The 20724-nt window shown below is 38.4% G+C and overlaps 1 protein-coding gene across 6 annotated transcripts in view; it reads right to left on the bottom strand.

Annotated features, from left to right (window-relative positions):
- MYPN (myopalladin) overlaps nt 1–20724 on the bottom strand; it is a 125008-nt gene that overhangs the window by 80276 nt on the left and 24008 nt on the right. For 3 of the 6 annotated variants that reach the window (XM_050959286.1, XM_050959290.1, XM_050959288.1), the window contains one exon: nt 6168–7112. The exons of 1 other annotated variant lie outside the window; for it this stretch is intronic. In XM_050959286.1, the coding sequence (XP_050815243.1) occupies nt 6168–7112 (945 nt within the window). Of the gene's footprint in view, nt 1–6167; nt 7113–15420; nt 15463–19210; nt 19401–20724 lie in introns of those variants that run through there. 2 more of the 6 variants (XM_050959289.1, XM_050959287.1) reach the window with 2 other exon arrangements.

The raw sequence follows: 20724 nt of genomic DNA, 5'->3' as shown, positions 1-20724 counted from the left end.
CTGACTTGGATGGAGTTATATCAAAGACAAGTTTGGCCCCATGGCTTAAAGAGATAAAAACTAAGAAATGAATTTTTATTAAACTCTCAGAAATACTTTTCAACCTAATGGTGATTATATGACTTCTAAATATAACTACAAATTAATCAATCACAGATCTATTTTCTTAAACAAAGCAGTGCTCAAATGAACCCTTTTTAGCTATCTGTGTGTATGTTAGAGAGTGTTCTCATAGAAATTTCATGACATGCAGCCTGTTTATAGCACTTCAAATCCTCATGACACTTACAGAACAGTTGTGTGTGCCAAATCATGCAATGTGAATCATAAGTAAAATTAACCTAGCAGAGATGAGCCAAACAGTTTGGAAAAAATTTAGACCCCTCTTAGTCTGAGCGGATAAGGAGGGGCCTCCTGCCACCAATAGGAAGGACATATGTCAGACCTACTACTTTAGCAATTTTTTAAAAAAGAGATGCAGAAGGAAGCATGGAGAGAAGTCCTCACAACCTTTAGCTTCATTAAAAGAATTAGATGGTCCTCACTCCAAATACCTATTGTATATCTGACCTGTAGCTAAAGTAAATGTGACTCACTGTTTCAGAGTTTTTGGGGGGCGGGGGCTAAATTGCAATTCAAATTAACTTTTTAAACAATAAATTCTTTGGAGTAGGGTAGTCGTTTTCTATGTGTTCATGCAATGCCTTGTACAATGGAGCTGCATCTTGACTGCACTCTAGGTGCTACCTCAACATAAATGTTTAATAATAAACTAAGTGTTTCTCCCTAGCTGTGAACTCAGTTTTGGGGTCAGTATAAACAGATTTTGTGATGTCATTCTTTGATTTCTCCTTTTTTATGGCATTGCATAAAACTGATATAAAATATAAGGGATAAAGTTTGGGTACTTTGAAACATCTTTGTAGATAAGCTTAACCAACTTCACCTAGTGATGTGCTTAATTTCTTAAATCTTCCTGAGGCATTTGGTATTGCCTCATTTGCCACCTATGGGCTTATTTACACTACATTTTACACACAACCATCTTTACATTAAGGCCTCAAAGGTTTGGATGGGTCCGGATAAGCATCCAAATCAAAACAATCAAATCTTCAGAGGCTCACTTACCATTACTTTAAATCAGTTTCTTGTGCCACCCACCCTTTCTGTCCTTCACTGAGTGATTACCCACTCAGCTAAGTAAGCTGAGCTGAGTAAGGGAATTTTAGGTTTGGGTTTAGAGGGAAATTTACAAATGAATTTTGTTGCCATCAAATAACTCATATTTTATTTGTATACATTTTCTGGGGTAAAAGTTGTCTCCCCGACAGGGCCAGCTCCAGGCCCCAGCGCGCCATGTGCGTGCTTGGGGCGGCATGCCACGAGGAGCGCTCTGCCGGTTGCTGGGACGGCGGCAGGCGGCTCCGGTGGACCTCCCACAGGCATCCCTGTGGAGGGTCCACTGGTCCTGCAGCTCCGGTGGAGCATCTGCAGGCATGCCTGCGGGAGGTCCACCGGAGCCGCGGGACCGGCAAGTGGCAGAGCGCCCCCCACCCCGGAGCGTGCCGCCATGCTTGGGGTGGCGAAATGGCTAGAGCCGGCCCTGCTCCCCGATACCTCACTGTTGCTATAATAACATGTTTTAAGTGTTCTCACCAGAGCTGGTCAAATAGTTTTCTAAAAATTAATGGGCACTTTTGGAGACAAAAATGCCAAGCTTGGTTTGCTACGATTTGTGGAGTTGTATTATTTATTATGAATAGGTGTTCAGACAACTGCTGGGCATTTGTGAAAATATTTGTGAATCCTAAAGTTTGGCAAATTTTAGCACAAATTATTATTTGTCTGAAAATTCATACTGAAGTATGTTATTTACTATTCATTATTCATCCTTTAAAAAGCATTTTCATCAGCCAGTCAAAGCAGAAACTATATCATGTATCTTAGCTGTTCCATCACACAATGGAAACAATGAATAGTCAAAGTGAACAGTTTGTGAACAACTCATAGTCTGAAAGTTTGGAGTGTTATCGCTGTGTTGGTCCCAGGATATTAGAGAGATAAGGTGAGTGAGGTAATGTCTTTTATTGGATGAAGTTCTGTTGGTGAGAGAGACAAGAGACATAGAGTTCTTCTTCAGGTCTGAAAGCTTGTCTCTTTCACCCATCTTGTCTCTCATAGTCTTAAAGTTATTAATCTAATTATTCAGCAAAAATTGACAAATGACAAATGTATTTAAAGAAAATCATAACTGTATGAATAATTCAATAAGCAAGTAAGTGGCTAAATTAACATTGAATCATATCCATAATGAATAGTTAAATCAGCTCTAGTTGTCATAAAATAGACACCTTTCCCTCCCTACATTACTATTTCCGATCAGATCCCTTAGGAAACTTCCAGTGCCCACCCCTCAAATCATTCAGGCAGTCCCAGGTATGAGAGGTTCAGTTCAAGACTCCAGCCTCTAATATGATTAGGAGATTTTATCACAAATCTCTGACTTCTTCCACCTTGCCATTGAGTCAAAAGAACTAGACTCTGTCTGATTTCTTGCTACTATTGAACATTTGGTAGCAGTTATTCCTATTAATCCATCTGGCGCTGATGGAGATTCTTTGCACTCATCTCTGCGCAGTACTGAAACTCATTGATTTAGAAGCACTGAAATCATAACAACATTTTGGATTTAAATTACTTGTTTAGAAAAGTGCTTGCTCAGTAGTAGTAATGACAGGCTAACGTGAAAAGTAAATCAATAATACCAAAACCCACATTGCAATCCCAATATCTGCTAAAAGTTAATTGACATTTACCTCAGATAGTAGCTACAAAAAGTAAATGCACTCTCAAATGCCCAGATGCATGTTCTTGGAAAAAGAAGGATCATATCGTTTGCTTTGAAGCCCAGAAAAAACATTAATCAAATTTGTAGCTGCAGACAACCCATGATACCATGTTCCTTTTAGGCATTCTTCTCTAGGACATGTATTCCACCACTTTGTGTGCAGAAGGCTAGTACATTCTGTCAAGATGGCTGATACCAGCAATGTGAACTGAATGTCAAATGATAAGGTTAGCTTCTGTGTTTTCTTAATACCATCTTAACACAGGTTTGTGAATCAAAAAAAGAACCTGTTTAAACAACATTTTGTGTTGACAGTCGTTCTTTTTTGAAGTGAGTAGAGTTATTCAGATTTACACCAGTGTAAATAAGGGCAGAATAACTCAGATCAAACCAACATGATGGAACTAAGTATTTCTAAACTTGGCATTTCAAAATCCAAATCAAAACTTCCTTCAATGCAAATGCATTCAAATTTGGTATTTGGATTCAGGCATTATAGGTTCAAGGCAATAGCTTGTATCCAAACCTCAGACTAGAGGTTTTAGTTTGAACCATCTCTAATACATGCTTTTTGAAATAGTCTTTGTAGGGGTAGATTTAATACCCAGGTTGTACTATAGAAACAAATTACCTTTCTGCCACGCAAATACTCCATCAGAATCCATGCTGTCGCATCCAACATGACAATCCATGTCCTCATTCCTCAGGCTCCCTTCCACTGGTCAGTGGGAGGACTAATGTGAGTTAGTACTGACCCACTCCCATATTAACTCGTGCCAGAATGTCCTACAGGCCTAGGAGTGTGTGTGTGTGCGCGTGTGTTGGGGGGGGCAGGGGCAGTGAATTATGATTTGGAGAGAAGCCATTGCCCTTCTCGAACTCCAGACTATTAAAGCAATTGAGCATTCAGAGAGAGGCTTCTGCAAGGTTAGGGGAAGGGACAAGCATTCCATGAACGCCGCATTAAGCTTTGCTTCATGAACTGCTGATAAATTCCTGCTTTTCAGAGGCTGTTGCCTTTTTTGTATCTGTCTTTCTTGGCTATAAGAATGTAGCTGTCTTCTCCTTGCATAACTTCACAGCCATTACACTAACCAACCACACACCTTCTCAAAAAGTGCTACCCTCAAAGTAGGCTGATCTCCAATACTTTTTCTAATCCAAGGTCTTAACACATTTCAGCATCTACAGGCAACAAGATGCCTCTTTATTGTCTTTGACAGCTCTATACACCATGCCAAAGATACCCAATATTTTTAGTGAATACTGTTTGCTCAAGTCCTCATAGCTCATTGGAAGTTGATCCAAAAGTAAATTATTTACTGATTTTATTTTTCTTGGAACCAATGACTATGAGTGAGTCAGGATCATTGTATATGGAAATGTATAATATAGACAGTTGCAATCTTGTGGCACAAAATACCAAATAATGCTCTCATTAGTTCTCACAAATTATAATCTTGGCTAGGTTTGAACCTGGAAGATAGAAAATATTCTTGGTTTTCTGGATAGATTTTCCTTCCACACATGCCCAGTGTTTATTACTGCCCATTTGCATGAGTAATGAAATGTGGGCTTTACAGGCCAAAAGCTGCATTATGCCTTAACAACAACTATTAACACAAAACCAGACAACCCTTTGCAAGCAGCAGGTGTTCCCAGTCTGCTTTTTAACACACTGTAAACTCACACACATACACACAGTACAAACTTAGCCTCTTCCTAGTGTTTACTGTTATTTGTTAGTTTAGTAACAGAATTTTCTACTGAGCCTAAGCTTTCTCCTGCGCTTGGATGCTCCTGGATTGTTGTATTTTCTTTGAGATTCCTCTATCCCTGCCCCTAATTCCACCTGCTTCAGGGAGATGTTCAAACCTTTTATGATCTGGGTTAGATCTCATAGGACCCACTTGGTCCGGCTCCCAGTGTGAGTCAGTGTGGATCTTGTGGAATTTTTTAAAATGTATTATGGGGAAGATCCTTCAAGGCAAAGTACCTGGACAAGTCAGCCTTGGAGTCTTTGGAATCTGAGAAGTTAGAGATTTCTTCAAAGTAGGGAATTTGTATCTAGGACTTGGCAATGTTTCCCCTCTAGTCTCTTCAGGAAAAGCAACTCCCTTACACTACTATCTTCTTTCATCCTCTTTCTCTTCTACCAGACAAAGAGCTGAATTCAGTTTGGCATTTGTGATGATGGAGTCTGAACAAGAGGAGTACAAAGAAAGGCCTCAGAGGAAACTGTTAATTTGAGCAGTGAGTTTGGGCAGGAAACATACTGGAACGCACATTGCTATGCATTATGCTTCCCTTTGATTTCAGCCTAGAAACAATATACACCTACCTCTTCTGTTAACAACAATCAGATCCTTCGGAGGAAGGGTTGAATTCTCCTTTCAGTTACTGTGATGCATCCTCATTGCAGTCATTGGGGTAGCACCCAGGTGACTGAGAACATTTAGTCTATGGGCTATCTTTAAACAAGTTTAGGTTGAGCAACATCAATAAAATCTGATAATTTGAAGGTAAAAGTGAGAATTTCAATAAACTTATTTCCCAATCTGTGTCCCTGGCATACAATGTTTAGCACTTTTATAGTGCCTTTCATCACCAAAGATCTTTACAAACATTACCTAATTAATCCTTGAAATTCTCCTGAGATGTAGGCAGAAACTGTACTACATAGTTTAGCTGTTCAACCGCATGAGTAACATATAGTGATTAGTTAAAGCATTTCACAGTTGAAGACACTAACGCAAAGTGACTTTCCCAAGGCTACAGAGGGAATCCTTGTCAGACCCTGTATTAGCATTAAGGAGTCCTGGCTCTGAGTGTAATAACTAAAGAGGGGATTTTTAATCTCTCATCATTTATATTTTTACATTTATTAGTGAAAATCTCTTAGTCATACAATCCTGTACTTACTCAACCCAAATGCATTCAAACTATAGCAACAAGAATCATGCACATAGCTATATTCAGCTGGTTCCATTGTGATTAATCACTCAGTTCCCATAAAAAGAACAAATCTTTCTCAGAAAGGAGATAACACATTTTCTAATTACAGAGGTGTAGCTCTTAACAGGTATCTCCTCTACAATTCAGAGAAAAAGCATGCCCCCTAAATGTCTTAAGTTTAAACAGCAACAACCCTCTGGATGATTTAAAGAAAGCAATTGTTTTTCCTAATTAATTTTAATAACCAAGATCAAAGAATTTCTGCTACAAACTTCTAAAATGTATACATAAAACCAACTCAGAAGTGTAACACATCCACCTGCCATTACAGAAATGCAAAATGGCAAAAGTTGAATATGTTTACCTGACTTCAGGTGCTGGAATTCCTACCACAATGCAGTCCAACTGCACTTTGGTTCCTTCAGGAACTTCTCTGCTTTTCAGTTTTTGTGTAAAGTGTGGTGGCTGTCCGATAGGCTCATCAAAATATAAAGATGTGGGTGCTGCCTCTGTTGTTAATTCTGTACTTTCTAATTGATTTATACCTTCCAAGTTTGCCTCCTGTCGAACATTTGTTTTTTCAAGTATATGCTCTGCTTTATTATCCAAGTCTTGAGGTACTGGAATAGAAGGTCGTTCTCTCTTTTCTGACAGCTTTGGGAAACTAGGGCTACCTTCTTGAGCAGCCTTATTTTTAGATTCAAGTTTGTTCCTGTAGTTTTTGCATGTTTTAGGTCTTATTCTTTTAGAATTGTGTGCTTTGAAAAGTGAAGAAAGCTCCTCAATAAAATCTGCTGCCTTGTTTAGGAATTCCTTTTTGGATTCTGCTTCAGAACCAAACTGTTGTTTCTTTAGATCCTGAGTGCTCTCTTTGGAACCTTTTGTTTCTGTGACATGATCCAGGCAAAAGTTTGAATGGAGACCATTGTCTGAAGTTGGCAAAGCTGTGGACTGGGCCACTTGTTTGTTTGAAACTGTTTTTCCGCAGTTTTTCACTTGATCAGAGCTATAATGTACATGTGTCTGTTGCTCATCCTGTTTTTCAGGTGGATCTTGATCAATTGCTTGTCTTGCCAGATTTACACTTTCATCTAATTCTTCTTGGCTCAAAAAGGCAGAGAGATCTGGAAGGTCATCTTGGCCAGCTACTTCCTCTGAAGCCCCAGAAGTACTGCCATAATGGAAAGTATGTGGAGATGCTTCTGATCTACTTCTTTCACTGTTCCCTGGATGTCTGGTTTCAGCTAAATAACTCTCTCTCAGAAGTTGAGATATTGAAGTGGAAGATTCTAAACTGTTGTCTTGCATGCTGTCAACAAAAAGGACAAATAGGACCACACCATATCAATAGTAAATTAGTTGCCAGCACAGAATTATAGGCGTCTGAAAAGGAGAACACAAAGTTTTAAAATTGTACTTCTGTTCTGAATTTTTCTTGTAAAAATGGCCTCTTTTTATTAAATAGACCTGTTCTTGTTTATATTCAGAGTCAGATCTGCTGACTTTACCTAAAATAAGTTTTTATTACTTTTGACTCCTATTAGACTTGCAGAGCTATTCTATTCCAGGTAATAGGTCAAACAAATTGTTAACTAATTTCCAGTTGCAAAGCCTTTATGATTGACTATGTGTGAGCCAGCAAGAACCCACTTTGACTTTTAGATTTGGTGTTGAATTTATAGGACTGACAATTAGGAGAAAAACAAACAAACAAATATACAAACAGCTTTACGGTACTTTTAAACTGAGCAAATTTGGTTTGAAATCACTGGAAGTCAATAAGTATATAACCCCACAAAAACAAATTTTGGGGTTAAAAACACTCTACTGGCAATTTTTCATTAAAAACTCATAGAAAATAATATATTAAGTACATAAGAATGGCCACACTAGGTCAGACCAATGGTCCATCTAGTCCAATATTCTGTCTCTAACAGTGACCAGTGCCAGATATTTCAGAGGGTATGAACAGAACGGGGTAATTTTGAGTGATCCATCCTCATCATCCAGTCCCAGCTTCTGACAGTTGGAGGCTTAGGGATACCCTGGTGAATAGGGCTGTGTCTCAACATCTTGGCTAATAGCCATTGATGGACCTATCCTCCATGAACTTATTTAATTCTTTTTGAAACCCAGTTATACTTTAGGCCTTCACAATTTCCCATGGCAATGAGTTCCACAAGCAGACTGTGCGTTGTGTGAAGAAGTACTTCCCTTTGCTTGCTTTAAACCTGCTGCCTACTAATTTTATTGGGTGACCCCTAGTTCTTGTGTTATGTGAGAGGGTAAATAACACTTCCCTATACATTTTCTCCATACCATACATGATTTTATAGACCATTATCATATCTCCAATTACTCATCTCTTTTCTAAGCTGAACAGTCCAAGTCTCTTTAATCTTTCCACATATGGAACCTATTCCATGCCCCAAATTATTTTTGTTGCTCTTCTCTGTACTTTTCTAATTCTAATATATCTCTTTTGAGATGGGCTGACCAGAATTGCACTCAGTATTCAATGTGTTGGAATACCAGGTATTTATCAAGTGGAATTATGATATTTTCTGTTTTATTATCTATCCCTTTGCCAATGGTTCTTAACATTCTGTTAACTTTTTTGACTGTTGTTGCACATTGAATGAATCAGGGAACTATCCACAATGCCTCCAAGATCTCTTTCTTGAGTGATAACAACTACGGAATATACTTGTTCATAAGCCAAATTTTTTTAGTAAAAAAGGGAAGCACCAGAGAAGGGGGTCAGCTTATGAACAGGTATAGAGAGGAAGAGGTGGGACATAGTTCCTTCCCCCAACAGAGGGAGCAAGGAGGGGCAGCATATCCAGCAGAGCCAGAAGGGAAGAGGCAGGGTCAGAGTCTCTCCACTTCTGGTCATGCTGCTCTCCCCCCCAGCCTCCAAAGCAGCTGCAGCTCCGGGGCTGGCAGGCTGTGGCTGCGCTGCCTGGCCCGCCAGAGCATGCTGCAGCCATGCCGCCCAGCCTGCCAGAGCAGCTCCAGCCAGGCCAGAGACATCCTCCCCTGGCCCTCCCCAGATAAGGTGGGAAGGGATGGGATGGAGAGAGTGGGGTCCTGGGTTAGGGTAGAGTCATGTGGGGGGTGGTCACTGGGGTTACTCCCCTGACTCCCAGCTTCTCACCCCGCAAAAAAAATTTCCCAACTGTCAGGTTAAGCAGCTGGCTCCAGGACACTTTGTTTACTTAGGTTTACCTCCGTGCCTGCGGACGCTTGAGGTAAACAAACCATCTCGGCCCACCAGCAGCTTATCCTGATGGCCCGGGAGCCAAAGTTTGCTGACCTCTGAATTATAGGGTCATCTTATGAACGGGTTATAAAATTTTCCATTTTTACTTATCCATCTTGTAGGGGTCGGCTTATAAATGAACCGGCTTATGATCAAGGATAGACGGTAATTTATCCTCCATCATTTAGTATGTATAGTTAGGATTATATTTTCCAATCTGCATTACTTTGCACTTATCAAAACTAAATTTCATCTGCCATTTTGTTACCAAGTTTAATGTAATTCTGCAGTCAGCTTTGGCATTAACTATTTTGAGTAATTTTGCATTGTCTGCAAATTTTTCCTGCTCACTGTTCATGCCCAGTTACAGATCATTTATGAATATGTTGAACAGGACAGGTCTCCATACAGACCCTTGGGGGACCTTGCTATTTAGATCTCTAAATTTATTCCTACTAGGGCTGTCTATTAATTGCAGTTAACTCACGAGATTAACTAAAAAAAAAATAATGAATAAAAAAATTAATCACTATTAATCGCAGTTTTAATCGCACTGTTAAACAATAGCATACCAATTGAAATTTATCAGATATTTTGGATGTTTTTCTACATTTTCAAATATATTGATTTCAGTTACAATACAGAATACAAAGTGTACAATACTCACTTTGTATTATTTTTATTATAAATATTTGCACTGTAAAAATGATAAAGTGTTTTTCAATACACCTCATATAAGTACCATAGTGTAATCTCATTATTATGAAAGTGCAACTTACAAATGTAGATTTTTTTTGTTATATAACTGCACTCAGAAATAAAACAATGTAAAACTTTAGAGTCTACAAGTCCACTCAGTCCTACTTCGTGTTCAGCCAATCACTAAGAGAAACAAGTTTGTTTACATTTATGGGAGATAATGCTTCCCATTTCTTATTTACAACGTCACCTGAAAGTGAGAACAGATGTTCACATGGGACATTTGTAGCTGGTCTGGGGTTCTGTCTGCTGGCTCCTGCCAGACTGGGACTGCCTCCCAGTCACTGGCCCCGCTCAGCACCCTGGAGTTCCATTCACTCAGGCCGGCAGTGGGCCGAGCGGGGCTGGCAACCGAGACCCTGGCTGGCAAGGGGCCGGCGGCCGGAACTCCAGACTGTTAGCGGGCTGAGTAGGGCCGGTGAACAGAACCCCAGACAGGCAGGGGGCTGAGTGGCTCAGCTCGCTGCCAGTCTGGGGTTTCATCCTCCGGCTCCTGCTCTGCCAGCCCTGCTCAGCCTGCTGCTGGCCGGGGCTTCCGTTCACCAGGGCAGCAGTGGGCTGAGCGGGGCCAGCAGCTGTGACCCTGGCTGACAAGGGGCCAGCGACTGGAATTTCAGACTGTCAGCGGGCTGAGTGGGGTCGGTGGACAGAACCCTAGACCGGCAGTGGGCTGAACACGGCCGGTGGCCGGGACCCCGGTTGGCAGCAGTGTGCCAGTAAAAATAGGCTTGTGTGCTGCCTTTGGCATGCATGCCACAGGTTGCTGACCCCTGGACTAGTCCCTACTCCTTACCATAGAGCTGGCTGGGCATGGGGAGGAAAGCATGTTGCCTGTTTCCATTTGAGGCTGTTGGAGACACAATCCCTTACAGAGTGTCTCTGGACTGGGGCAGCTTCATATCACTCCATTTAAGGCTGATGCTAAATGTTACAATCTATCTCTCTGTGGTTTTATACATGGGAATGGTGTGATATTTTACATGAATTGTACAAGTGTAACTAACAGCAGTATTTGTCCCACTGATTTGCCTGGGCAAGTTTGTTATACTGAAAAGTTCATTATCTTTAACCACAATGTCACTCCATTTCTGTGCTCTCTGTAAAACTAAATGCATTGTCCATCAAGACCTGAAGAGGAAGGATGCATTCCTGTAGAAATATGAGCATAATGGATGGTCACATGGAGAGATACAAGTTGAAAAATGACTTGATGAGACCAAACCCTGTCATCTCCTCCAGCGAAATAAAGGTAAATGCTTCATAAATTGATTGGATGGAGAAGATATATGGAATCATCTAACGCTGGCTAGTCAAGATTTCATTTATATAGATCTACTGGGATTACAAATTTCTCATTTCAGTGTGATGTCTGTTCCCATGGTCCTCATTAATCATCACGCATTTTTTCTGCACCTAGACAAAACAAACAAACAGTTGTGTTTCTGTGTGTATCTTCTGAATTTTTGTGCTGGGGCTTGTGTTTTTCCTTTGGATTCTTCATACAAAACATTGAAACACAAATAAAATGATCTCTAATTCCCTGAAGAAGTAAAATTCTGATGTCTGTTAGGTCACTTAAGCCAGTCATAAGGAGGAACGTTTGGCTTAGCAAAAGTAGTTGGAGAATGTACACTAGCAAAAGAGTGCAATAAATAGGTATCTTTCAATAACAAAAAAAGGAGCATTAGTTTGAAAATATAGAATAGCAGATATAATATTTTGGTCATGCAACTTCTTTAGGAAGATCTGTAATAAAAATAAAAAAACCCGAAACATTAAATTACCAAGGGCTAGATTTTGACTAGCCATAACATAGTCACATAGGGGAGTGCAAAGTGTCTCCCCTCTCATGTGGCCAGACTAGGGCTGCTGCCTGATAGCTCAGACCTCAGATACTGGAGGAGAGCTGAGGCTCTGTACCTAACACTGACCACTGTAAGCATGTGGGCAGGAAATAAGCAAAATGAAGACTCCACCCAGCTACGTGCCAGCCAGCAAATCTGGTCAGTTGTGAGATAGGAAAACAAACAGTACTCCAGAAAGGAGATGAGTTAACTTACTTCGTCTTACCCATCAGAGCAGGAGCAGAGCATAGAGTTCCTCCTAGGATGGTGCATCTAGGCATATCTTCATACTTAGGCTGAACATAAAAATTCAATCTAATCCTAGTTATGCTTACATTTTTCTTTAGAGATCATTCAGGGTCAAATTGTTGTATCTAACTCTATTTTCTATTTTCAGCTTGCCTAGAAGATAATTCTTTTGTTCTATTTTTAGTAAGGTAGAAGTTGGCTGCTAGTCAAACATCACACTTTGAGACAGCATTTGGTTATCTAAAATCAGAAATATTGTGAATAATATGATAGCTAGAGTCAAATGAAAAAATGCTGAGTTTCACCAAGGACTTGCTTTGAGAAAATCAAACAATCAAATTACAAATAAGCCTTGAGAGATGTGCAATTTATTTTTTTTATTAAAAGAAGTTCTACTCTTCTACACTCCACAGAGCAAAGTGATAAAGAAGTACATCTGGGTAAGCTAAAGCTGTCTAGATTTCAAAACTAGAAGAGAACAACCCAATCTCTATTGAGGTCCAACACACAATCTAGCAAGATCCCTGGGTTGGAGAATGATAGAACTGAATTTAATTTATTTACGAAAATATCTATACATCTCTTACATAGTTTCTTTCCAGTAATCTAAAACATATTACCAGAGCAATGGCTACAATGTTAAAGGCTTGATTAAAAATTAGTCTTCGTTTTTATATTGCAATGGTAGGTACTACAGAAGAATCTGAACTGCAAAGTATCCAGATTTGGATCCAGTCTTTAACATCTCCTTTCTGTCTCAGATTTCAGGATTTTGGTTTGGCCTGGTTATGTCTTGGGGATTTCCCCTTCATTTTTCTCATCAGAATGTTGGAACAGCCAAAGAAGAGTTTGCCCTGTATAATCTATTCCATGCTTCACGGTGAACTCAATGCACAGCGGGATAGAAGTTTGGGAGTTTAGTCAGTGATGTGTGAGATACCCATACAGTGCTGATGTGATCAATAAAGCTTATACAGAGTTATGGATATCTCTGTTAAGACTCTGTGACTTGACACCCCCTCATCCCCAGTAAAATGCTACTCAACAGAGACCGTCTCTAGCAGGGACACAATAGACTAGATTTTCTCAGATAAATCAAAGCACCAAAACCTTAGTCAAATTTTGTAGTGGAGATTGGAAAAGTTTTAGTAAACCAAAAGTCAACAGGAGAAATTGTGAAGCTACTTCTAAATAGCTTTTTCGTGATATTTAGGATGGAAAATGGGGAGATAAAACCTGATTGTCTCCACTGACGCAAGGACAGAGTCTAGCAACATTGACTATACATGTTTCTTCTGTCCACCATGCTAATTTGGGTTAAATTAACTGGATAAACACTGAGTTCCAAAAAGCCTACATTTTTGCCAATGTTCTGTTGCTAGCCAAGTGTTCTTTAGGGTAAGATATACCATAATGCTCGAATTGGCTTCCACAACTCGATTTTGGCAATGGCTTGACCTAAATGTTGTATGTTGAAAGCAAGGGGATTCCTAAATGACAGGAGTTTGTCCCATGAGACTGTTGTGTACCAATTCATTTTATATAGTATGGAGTCACTTAAATTCACTCACTTGTTGTCACTGAAAGAATCCTGAGTCTTGTTGAGATAAATTATAGTGAAATCTTAGCCAACAGGGAGAATTCTTGGACACATTGGACACAAGTCAGCTCCTGTGTTTGGCTAGGAAAATGCTGAATGCCTGATGTTACAAGCTATCTAATAATAAAGTGGTAATCTGGAAGTGACGCATTCAAACACCTTCTTCGGCATTCAGTCTGATTTTAAAATGAGAAGATTTAGTCAACACATATCATTCCTGCCTGCCACTTCTAACTCCCATTAATAGAATATGAAAGAAACTGAGGTTTAAAATCTCTAGCCACAGAATAACTAGCAAAAACTAGTTAGACTTTTTTCTTGCATATTCAAATTTGTGGGTCAGATGCTTAGAGGTTGAGATGGTATTGCTCTGTTCATGTCACACAAGCTGAGGATTTGTCCCTGTATTTCTACTGCTTCTGGTTAAAAATTAAAAGTTTAAATCATTAGTGATATTAGACTATATCCATCTCCATTTAATTTAATTGAACCTAAGTCATCCCTACCCAATTTATAAAATGTAACATTAACCAAACACAAAAACTTCAACAGTAAACAATTAAATTAGTTTTTAATAATTAAAATGATACATAGGGAATTAAAAAACAAGCACAGAGATGACACATGTTATCTCTCAGATATCTAAAGATCACAATCGCATTCCCACATGCTGTGGGAATTGTCACATAACAGTTGTCCTTGTTTCTGTTTCCTGTTACTGCCTGTTGATATGTTAGACAGACTTTGAGACTCCAGACTCATGAAAGGTTAGGCTGGAGCTGGGGAGTTAAGTCAGCTGTGTTCTGTGTTCCTAAGATTTTTTTTTTAAAAATTATGATTGAAAATTACTTACAAGAAAATGGTATATCACTCAGTTTTAGATACAAGTAGTAGTTTTTAATCCAGTTCCCACACCAATTGCAGTTAACCAAGTAACAGAAATCGCATTTCAAAATACTGCCATGAAAACAAAGAAAAATAAAGGAAGCTTCCCAGTTGTCAGAGAGAGCAACAGCCTCTGATGGGAAAGATAGCTATAATAATAAGTGGGTTAAAATGCAAGTCAGTCTATCGCTTCAGATATATTTTTCTAGATAATTTACTTTTCAACATTCACATTTTAATATGCCCCCTGCTTTGTTTAATCTATAATACATTTTAGAATCCCTAATCATTACAAACATCATTTGATTGGGAGGCTAAGAAATTCTTACAACTGTTTGCTCATTGTTACATAATTTTGTAAATAATAATTTAAATATCTCCACATACTGTTATTCCAGCCTTTCGATTGTATGTAAGTATCTAGTTTCTCATGAATTTTTTTAAAATTGCGGTTATAACTGATGTAAGCTGAGGATCTATGGAGAAAACACTGACTGCCTTTGGGCCTGCTACTGCTTCTAGTGAAGTCAATGGGAATTTTGTCATTGACTTAGATTGGATCAGAATCAGGTCTTTTGTGTGAACAAATCTAATAAAAAAGGTAAGAGAGTTATTGCTGAACTGTGGAGGACAATTACATTTTTATTAGTGAGTGTTGACATTTCTTCAGAGGCCATTCTTATGATTATATATTTTAAGCCCTGCCCTTGAATATTTATTCATCTGACCCTCGATCTCAGTGTTACATCAATGGGATGTCTAAGAAAGAGGCAACGTAGAACTTTCAAACCTTCATGAAATTAAAAAAACACATACAAAATTTCCCTTTTCCTTTATATTGTTCTTGTTTTAAAGCTGCTTTCATCTTGCCATATATTAGGAACAATATTCATGGTATTGGAGTATGGTCACAATAAACCACTTTAATGATTATCGTGCACAACAGATATTATCCTTAGTTCAAAGTTTAGATATGTAGTGCTCTAATAAAATGAGAATAGTTAAGACCCTCTCTTACCCTGATTTTGAGTTGTTTTTGCCTTCTCAGCAGCTCTCTGGACTGCAAAGCAAACAATATTCTTGAGCAATACTAGCTGAAGTTAGATTGAAATTTAAATAAATTCAGGATTAATTTTAAAATGTAAAATTGCTAAAGATGAACATGTTTTCTAAATTATCTATTACTTATCAGCATTAGTGCTGCAGTCTTTGAGGGCTGGTGTAGTTCTTTTTCCACAACCAGATGTCTTCCTCTCCTACTGGGATGTGAGGCTGGAACCAATGTCAATGGGCCCTAAATATAGTATTGTACCCCGGATACTGTAAGCCTTTTTAGACTCAAGTAGTCCTTAATCACCTGGACAGTCCCATTTACATCAAGGATTACCCTCATAAAAAAGAGCTTGTATAACTGGGCCCAGAGATGATGCATAACTGTGGATAGTGGGGGGAGGGGCACAATTAAAACATTCGGGGGGGGTGGTATGTGACCACCCCATGTATTGCCTCTGCCTCCATCCCCTACTCACATCAGTGGGCAGTCTGCAAAGCAAGTAGGGAGAAGTGCTCAGACTCCAGCAGCAGGGCGGAAAAGCTGCCCCATGTAGCGGATGGGGGGAGCTCAGCCAGCCTCTCTGTTTCCTCTCTCCCCATGCTGCACAGACACACAGAGAGTGCTGCCGCTAGGGGGATCCACTTCTTCTTGCTACTGGGCATCCTGGCGAGAGGCATCCCGAGAAATCGAGGGGGGGAGGGCACCTGACACCTGTGTGCCCCCTCCCACACACATTGCCTCTGATTCTGGGCCCATAGTTTATAGGCTTTGAGATTTAGCACTCTAGAGCACTCTAGAGCTGTGTGATGCCTCTGCCCAACCCAAAATACCATAAAGAACATTCATTTGGGTCTATCTAAAACAAACAAACAAAAAACTCAGTTTTCTCAGTAAAATGAAAAACAAACAAAAATTAATTTTGGGTTGATTGAAACATTTTGTTCAACCTGAAACAAAACATTTAGTTTCATTTTGGGATTTTTCAACCCTTTAAAAATTAGTTTAAACAAGTTTCAAAACAAACATCAAAATGTAAAAAAAATATTTAAAATGTAAAAAAAAATCAATGTTTTGTTTAGAAACTTGTATACAATGGTTTGAATTGTTCTACAGTAAAACCAATTTTTTTCAGATGAAACTGTTCACTGAATTCAACACAAATTTTTGAGTAGTTTTGCTTAATGCAAAAATGCCCTTTTTGGCTAATAAAATATTTGTCCCAAAGTTTTGAACAGCACTGCTTTGGTAAATCCCAAGGGAGAACAGGATGTTATGTATAGATACAAAAAAGTCACCACTATAAAGCAAAGTAAGAGTGACAAAACTTTGTGCTCCTATTCTGGCTCCCTTCCAAACATAAAGAGACTTGATTCAATGGGTCCTCCATGCCCAGAACTATACATAAGCATTCCAGGCAGAAGTTAAAGATCAGAGATTGTGGCCCAAATGTTTTAATGAATATGTAGCCTGATTTAGCCTCAGTCTTATCCACCCCAATTCTTTATATTATTCTTGCTAGTATTAGGACTGATCAATGAATGTGAGCACTATGCATAGGACTGAGAACAGCCTGAATACAACCTTAGTTCATGTCTGAAGCCAAAATTTAAATGTTAGTGCTCAGATATCATTTTAATATATTTCATGTGTTCCTTGTTAGGCTGACACATTAAGATGCCCAAACAAGCTACTGTGCGGTATTTTACATTATTTAAACAATGAGCCGTGTTCTGCTGTGTTATATCTTGCACACATGAGGGCATTATTCAATGGGGTTGTACTGGTATACCTGGAGGCAGAATTCGGCTCACAGTCTATATGATAGGGATGCACAAACTCCGTGGAGTTTGAGATATTTAAAGTCGGTTGTCCTGGTTTTTGGGTGTGCAAACTTGCTTTAGATCACAAACCTTTATCTCTTGTAATTTAAACCTCTGATTTCTTAAGTGAGATTCAGTTTAAATAAAAACATTTTCTAGTGAAAAGGAAACCTTTCCTCCTGCCCAGTACTGGTCTATCACAGGTGGATGTCTTATTTACAATAGATAACCTGTATTTTTCCTCATTAGATTTTTTTTCTGACTACTTTTCTTCACTCTTTTTTCCCCACAGTCCTGCTATATTTGTTTTTCTCTCTGCCCATTGTATGCTCCATTTTCACCACAATTTTTTCACTAAATGTTTCTTCCTTTTTTTTTTTTGCAGTCTCTCCTAAGCAAAATGTGAAATCAATTAACAATGAAGTTGTCAGACTTTCAGACTACAAGATTTGAGTGGGTTTGAAATTAAGCAAAATGAGTTTGCCCATCCCTGCAGTACATTGCTTATTAAAACAAGTGAAATATTAATTAGTATAATGGACTGATTTGTACTGTGCAGTACTGATTTACTGATTCAGACAATGGTTTGTGATCTTTGACTGCATTATACAATTGTTCTTTATTGTTCTATGTAATTTTAAAAAACCAAAATCTTACTATAGCATTACTTATAAAAATGTACTTATCCTGCTAATACTAGCTGTTGGCAGGAAACATTGAAGGTCTGTATAATTCCTTTAGTCTCATAACAAAACTGTTGTAAAATTTTAAAAGAATGTACAGGAATAGTACCTAAAAAGTCTGAACTATGTTGTGTCATGGTCTTTAACTATGATAGACTATCGTCTATAACAGCTTGCTCCTGTACTTATTGTAAAAGGCATTTTTAATAGCTTAAATAAGTAATTACTTTTGGTTATCAGTATAAATACATTTAATTTTATTTAATTTTGATAGCACTCTCTGAGGAAAAAAGAGGAAAGAAAATATATCCTGTACTCATGAACCTTTAGGAAGGCCAGGGGAAAGAGTAGAGTTGAAGTTTATGAAATTGGATCCTTTAACATTTGCTGATTTTTTATTTAGTTTACAAACCTAAGAGCTTCTAAGTAAATTTAAACCTAATGATGTGAACAAAAAATCTGCTGATAAAATGATCAGTTCCCTTAACATGATCTGCATAATACTGTCCTGACTAAAAAGATGAGCTCAAGAGCTAGTCTATTCTCTTTTAAATTATGTATTATTTAATATAATTCAAGATGTGCTGCTGATGACTGCTTAATGTTGCAATATATTGGGCCAAACACTTGCCACTGACAGTCAAATGTCTTTCTGAGTGAGGTGGGGTGGAGGAGAGAGCAATGCCCTTCTATCTGGAGTGTTTCTGCAGCTGTTGTGTACATTAATCCAGAGAGCAGATCTCCCAACACTAAAAATAGCCAGCAGTGTCATTTTACTTGAAAAAAAAAAAAAAGAAGAAAGTATTTAACCAAAGAGTCATATTAACTTAGGTTCGATTTTCTTTAAGAAGGAAATGCAAATTACTGTATATTGGTGTAATCTTAGCAATTATAAAGTAATCATTTCATTATATGGTAAAATGGGGAAAAACAAAAGTAAAATTCCTGCAAAGCAATTTTCATAGCATTGCTGCCTTCTGTTTATTCTTCCATCGGACACAAACGGGCTGAGGGAATTTAGGAACCCCACCAATCCTATTCAAGCTCTGCATGATCCTAGAGGACATTGTTTCTCTTTCACTCTAACTCACATGTTTCAGTGTAATTTAAATCAGATAGTTTAAAAGTGATCTGCTCCCTGCATATTTCTGATCTGCAATAAGTAGCACTCAGGTATACATTTTCATCGACCCTCTGTGCACTTGTACAGTGTTATCAAAACACAGTAATGATCTAAAGTAAAGACATTACCTTTTTCAATTCCTCCAGATGTTGATGTCCAACTCTGGCACTCGGCAGTGATGCAATTATCCAGAAGTGTAAAATTAAAGTTATAGAAGCATAGGAATTCTTCAGGTCCTTAGGAACAGAAACAACTAGGAGTCCATAGGTGAAAGGAGTTAACCTTAGTTATAGCGGGGATGGCTGTAAGAAGCCAGATAACCTGTCACCACCGGAGCAATAGCATTTGTCAGTTTGCAGGTCCCAAGTTATTTTGAGCAGCATAAACCATGTGCCTTTGAAACATTCCACCTCATTGGACAGGAGAATATTGAGCAAAGGGATTCCACTGCTATAACAGCACCTACGGACAGCTATTCAATCTTTCCACCCACAAAACCGCTCCTGCAAATGCTTATGCAGTGTTTTGGTGATTCAGTTATGGAATAATCCCAAATATATTTGCATTATATTAATTTCCTCTTGACAGAGAAGTTTATATTTGATAATAGGAATGTCATCATTTAGCCTTTGCATTTACTCTATTTGTTACGGTCAGAATTTATTAGAAGTGTAAGATTACACTCACAGGGAAATCCATCAACATGTAACTATTTAAATGTTATTCAACTATATAGACATAATTCTACAACTTCAAGAACAACTCGTGATAGAGGCATTATTAAACATAAGGTCCTCCTGATTTTTTTTTAAGGCTCACATGTGGCACAATCTTGCCCAAACCCCTAACAGTAGCCAGTAATTATAAATCCTCCATAAGAAAAAAACAACACCCTGCTAATTTTAGAACTTCTGAAATGTTATAGTGAAAATAAACTTTGGGAAACAAAAAACAAACAGACAAACAAGAAGCCTAATGGGGCAAACCAGCTTTAGCTGCAAATAAAACTGAAATGTCAAAATACATGTAGAAAAACTTCAAAATATTCAAAGCAAGTGACAGAGACTTAGCAGCCATGCAACTCTGTATTAACATTATTATATATAATATAGCATATAAGAATTAATTACTGATCAAATTCATGTGACTGAACCCCAGGACATCACTTTGAAAATGCAAAGGACAGAGTTTTTCCTCACACTCATTCCAGATACTGGCAGGAAAGAGCTCTTTGGTTCCATCATCTGTTAAAATATCCATTTCATCAAAGTGCCATTGGATTTCTAGCACATGCAAAAAGTACTAAGCCATAACTCCATCTTTATATATTCTGGACAGTAAATAGGTAATATTGCCATAGCAGCTGGTTTAGCTTTCTGTTATAAACTAGATTTCAACCTCCCTCCAGCTTCACCAAAACAGTAATAATCTGTCTGAAACTTATTGAGTGTGCTCCACTGGCAGAGGAGAATTTTTAGGAAATGTATTTTTGAGGTGGAGTTATGAGACAAAGCATGTAAAGTCTCCTAAACTTTTGGGGTGGTTTTTTGGGAACATTGGGGCAACAACAGCTTGGGCTGTTAACTCCAATTTCAGTTTATTTTGTTGCCTTCACTGATACTGAAAAGTTGAGTAGTGAATT

Source organism: Gopherus flavomarginatus, chromosome 6 (genome assembly GCF_025201925.1).
Source record: "Gopherus flavomarginatus isolate rGopFla2 chromosome 6, rGopFla2.mat.asm, whole genome shotgun sequence".
In the NCBI taxonomy this organism is placed as follows: domain Eukaryota; kingdom Metazoa; phylum Chordata; order Testudines; family Testudinidae; genus Gopherus; species Gopherus flavomarginatus.
This window is presented reverse-complemented; position numbering and strand designations above follow the sequence as displayed.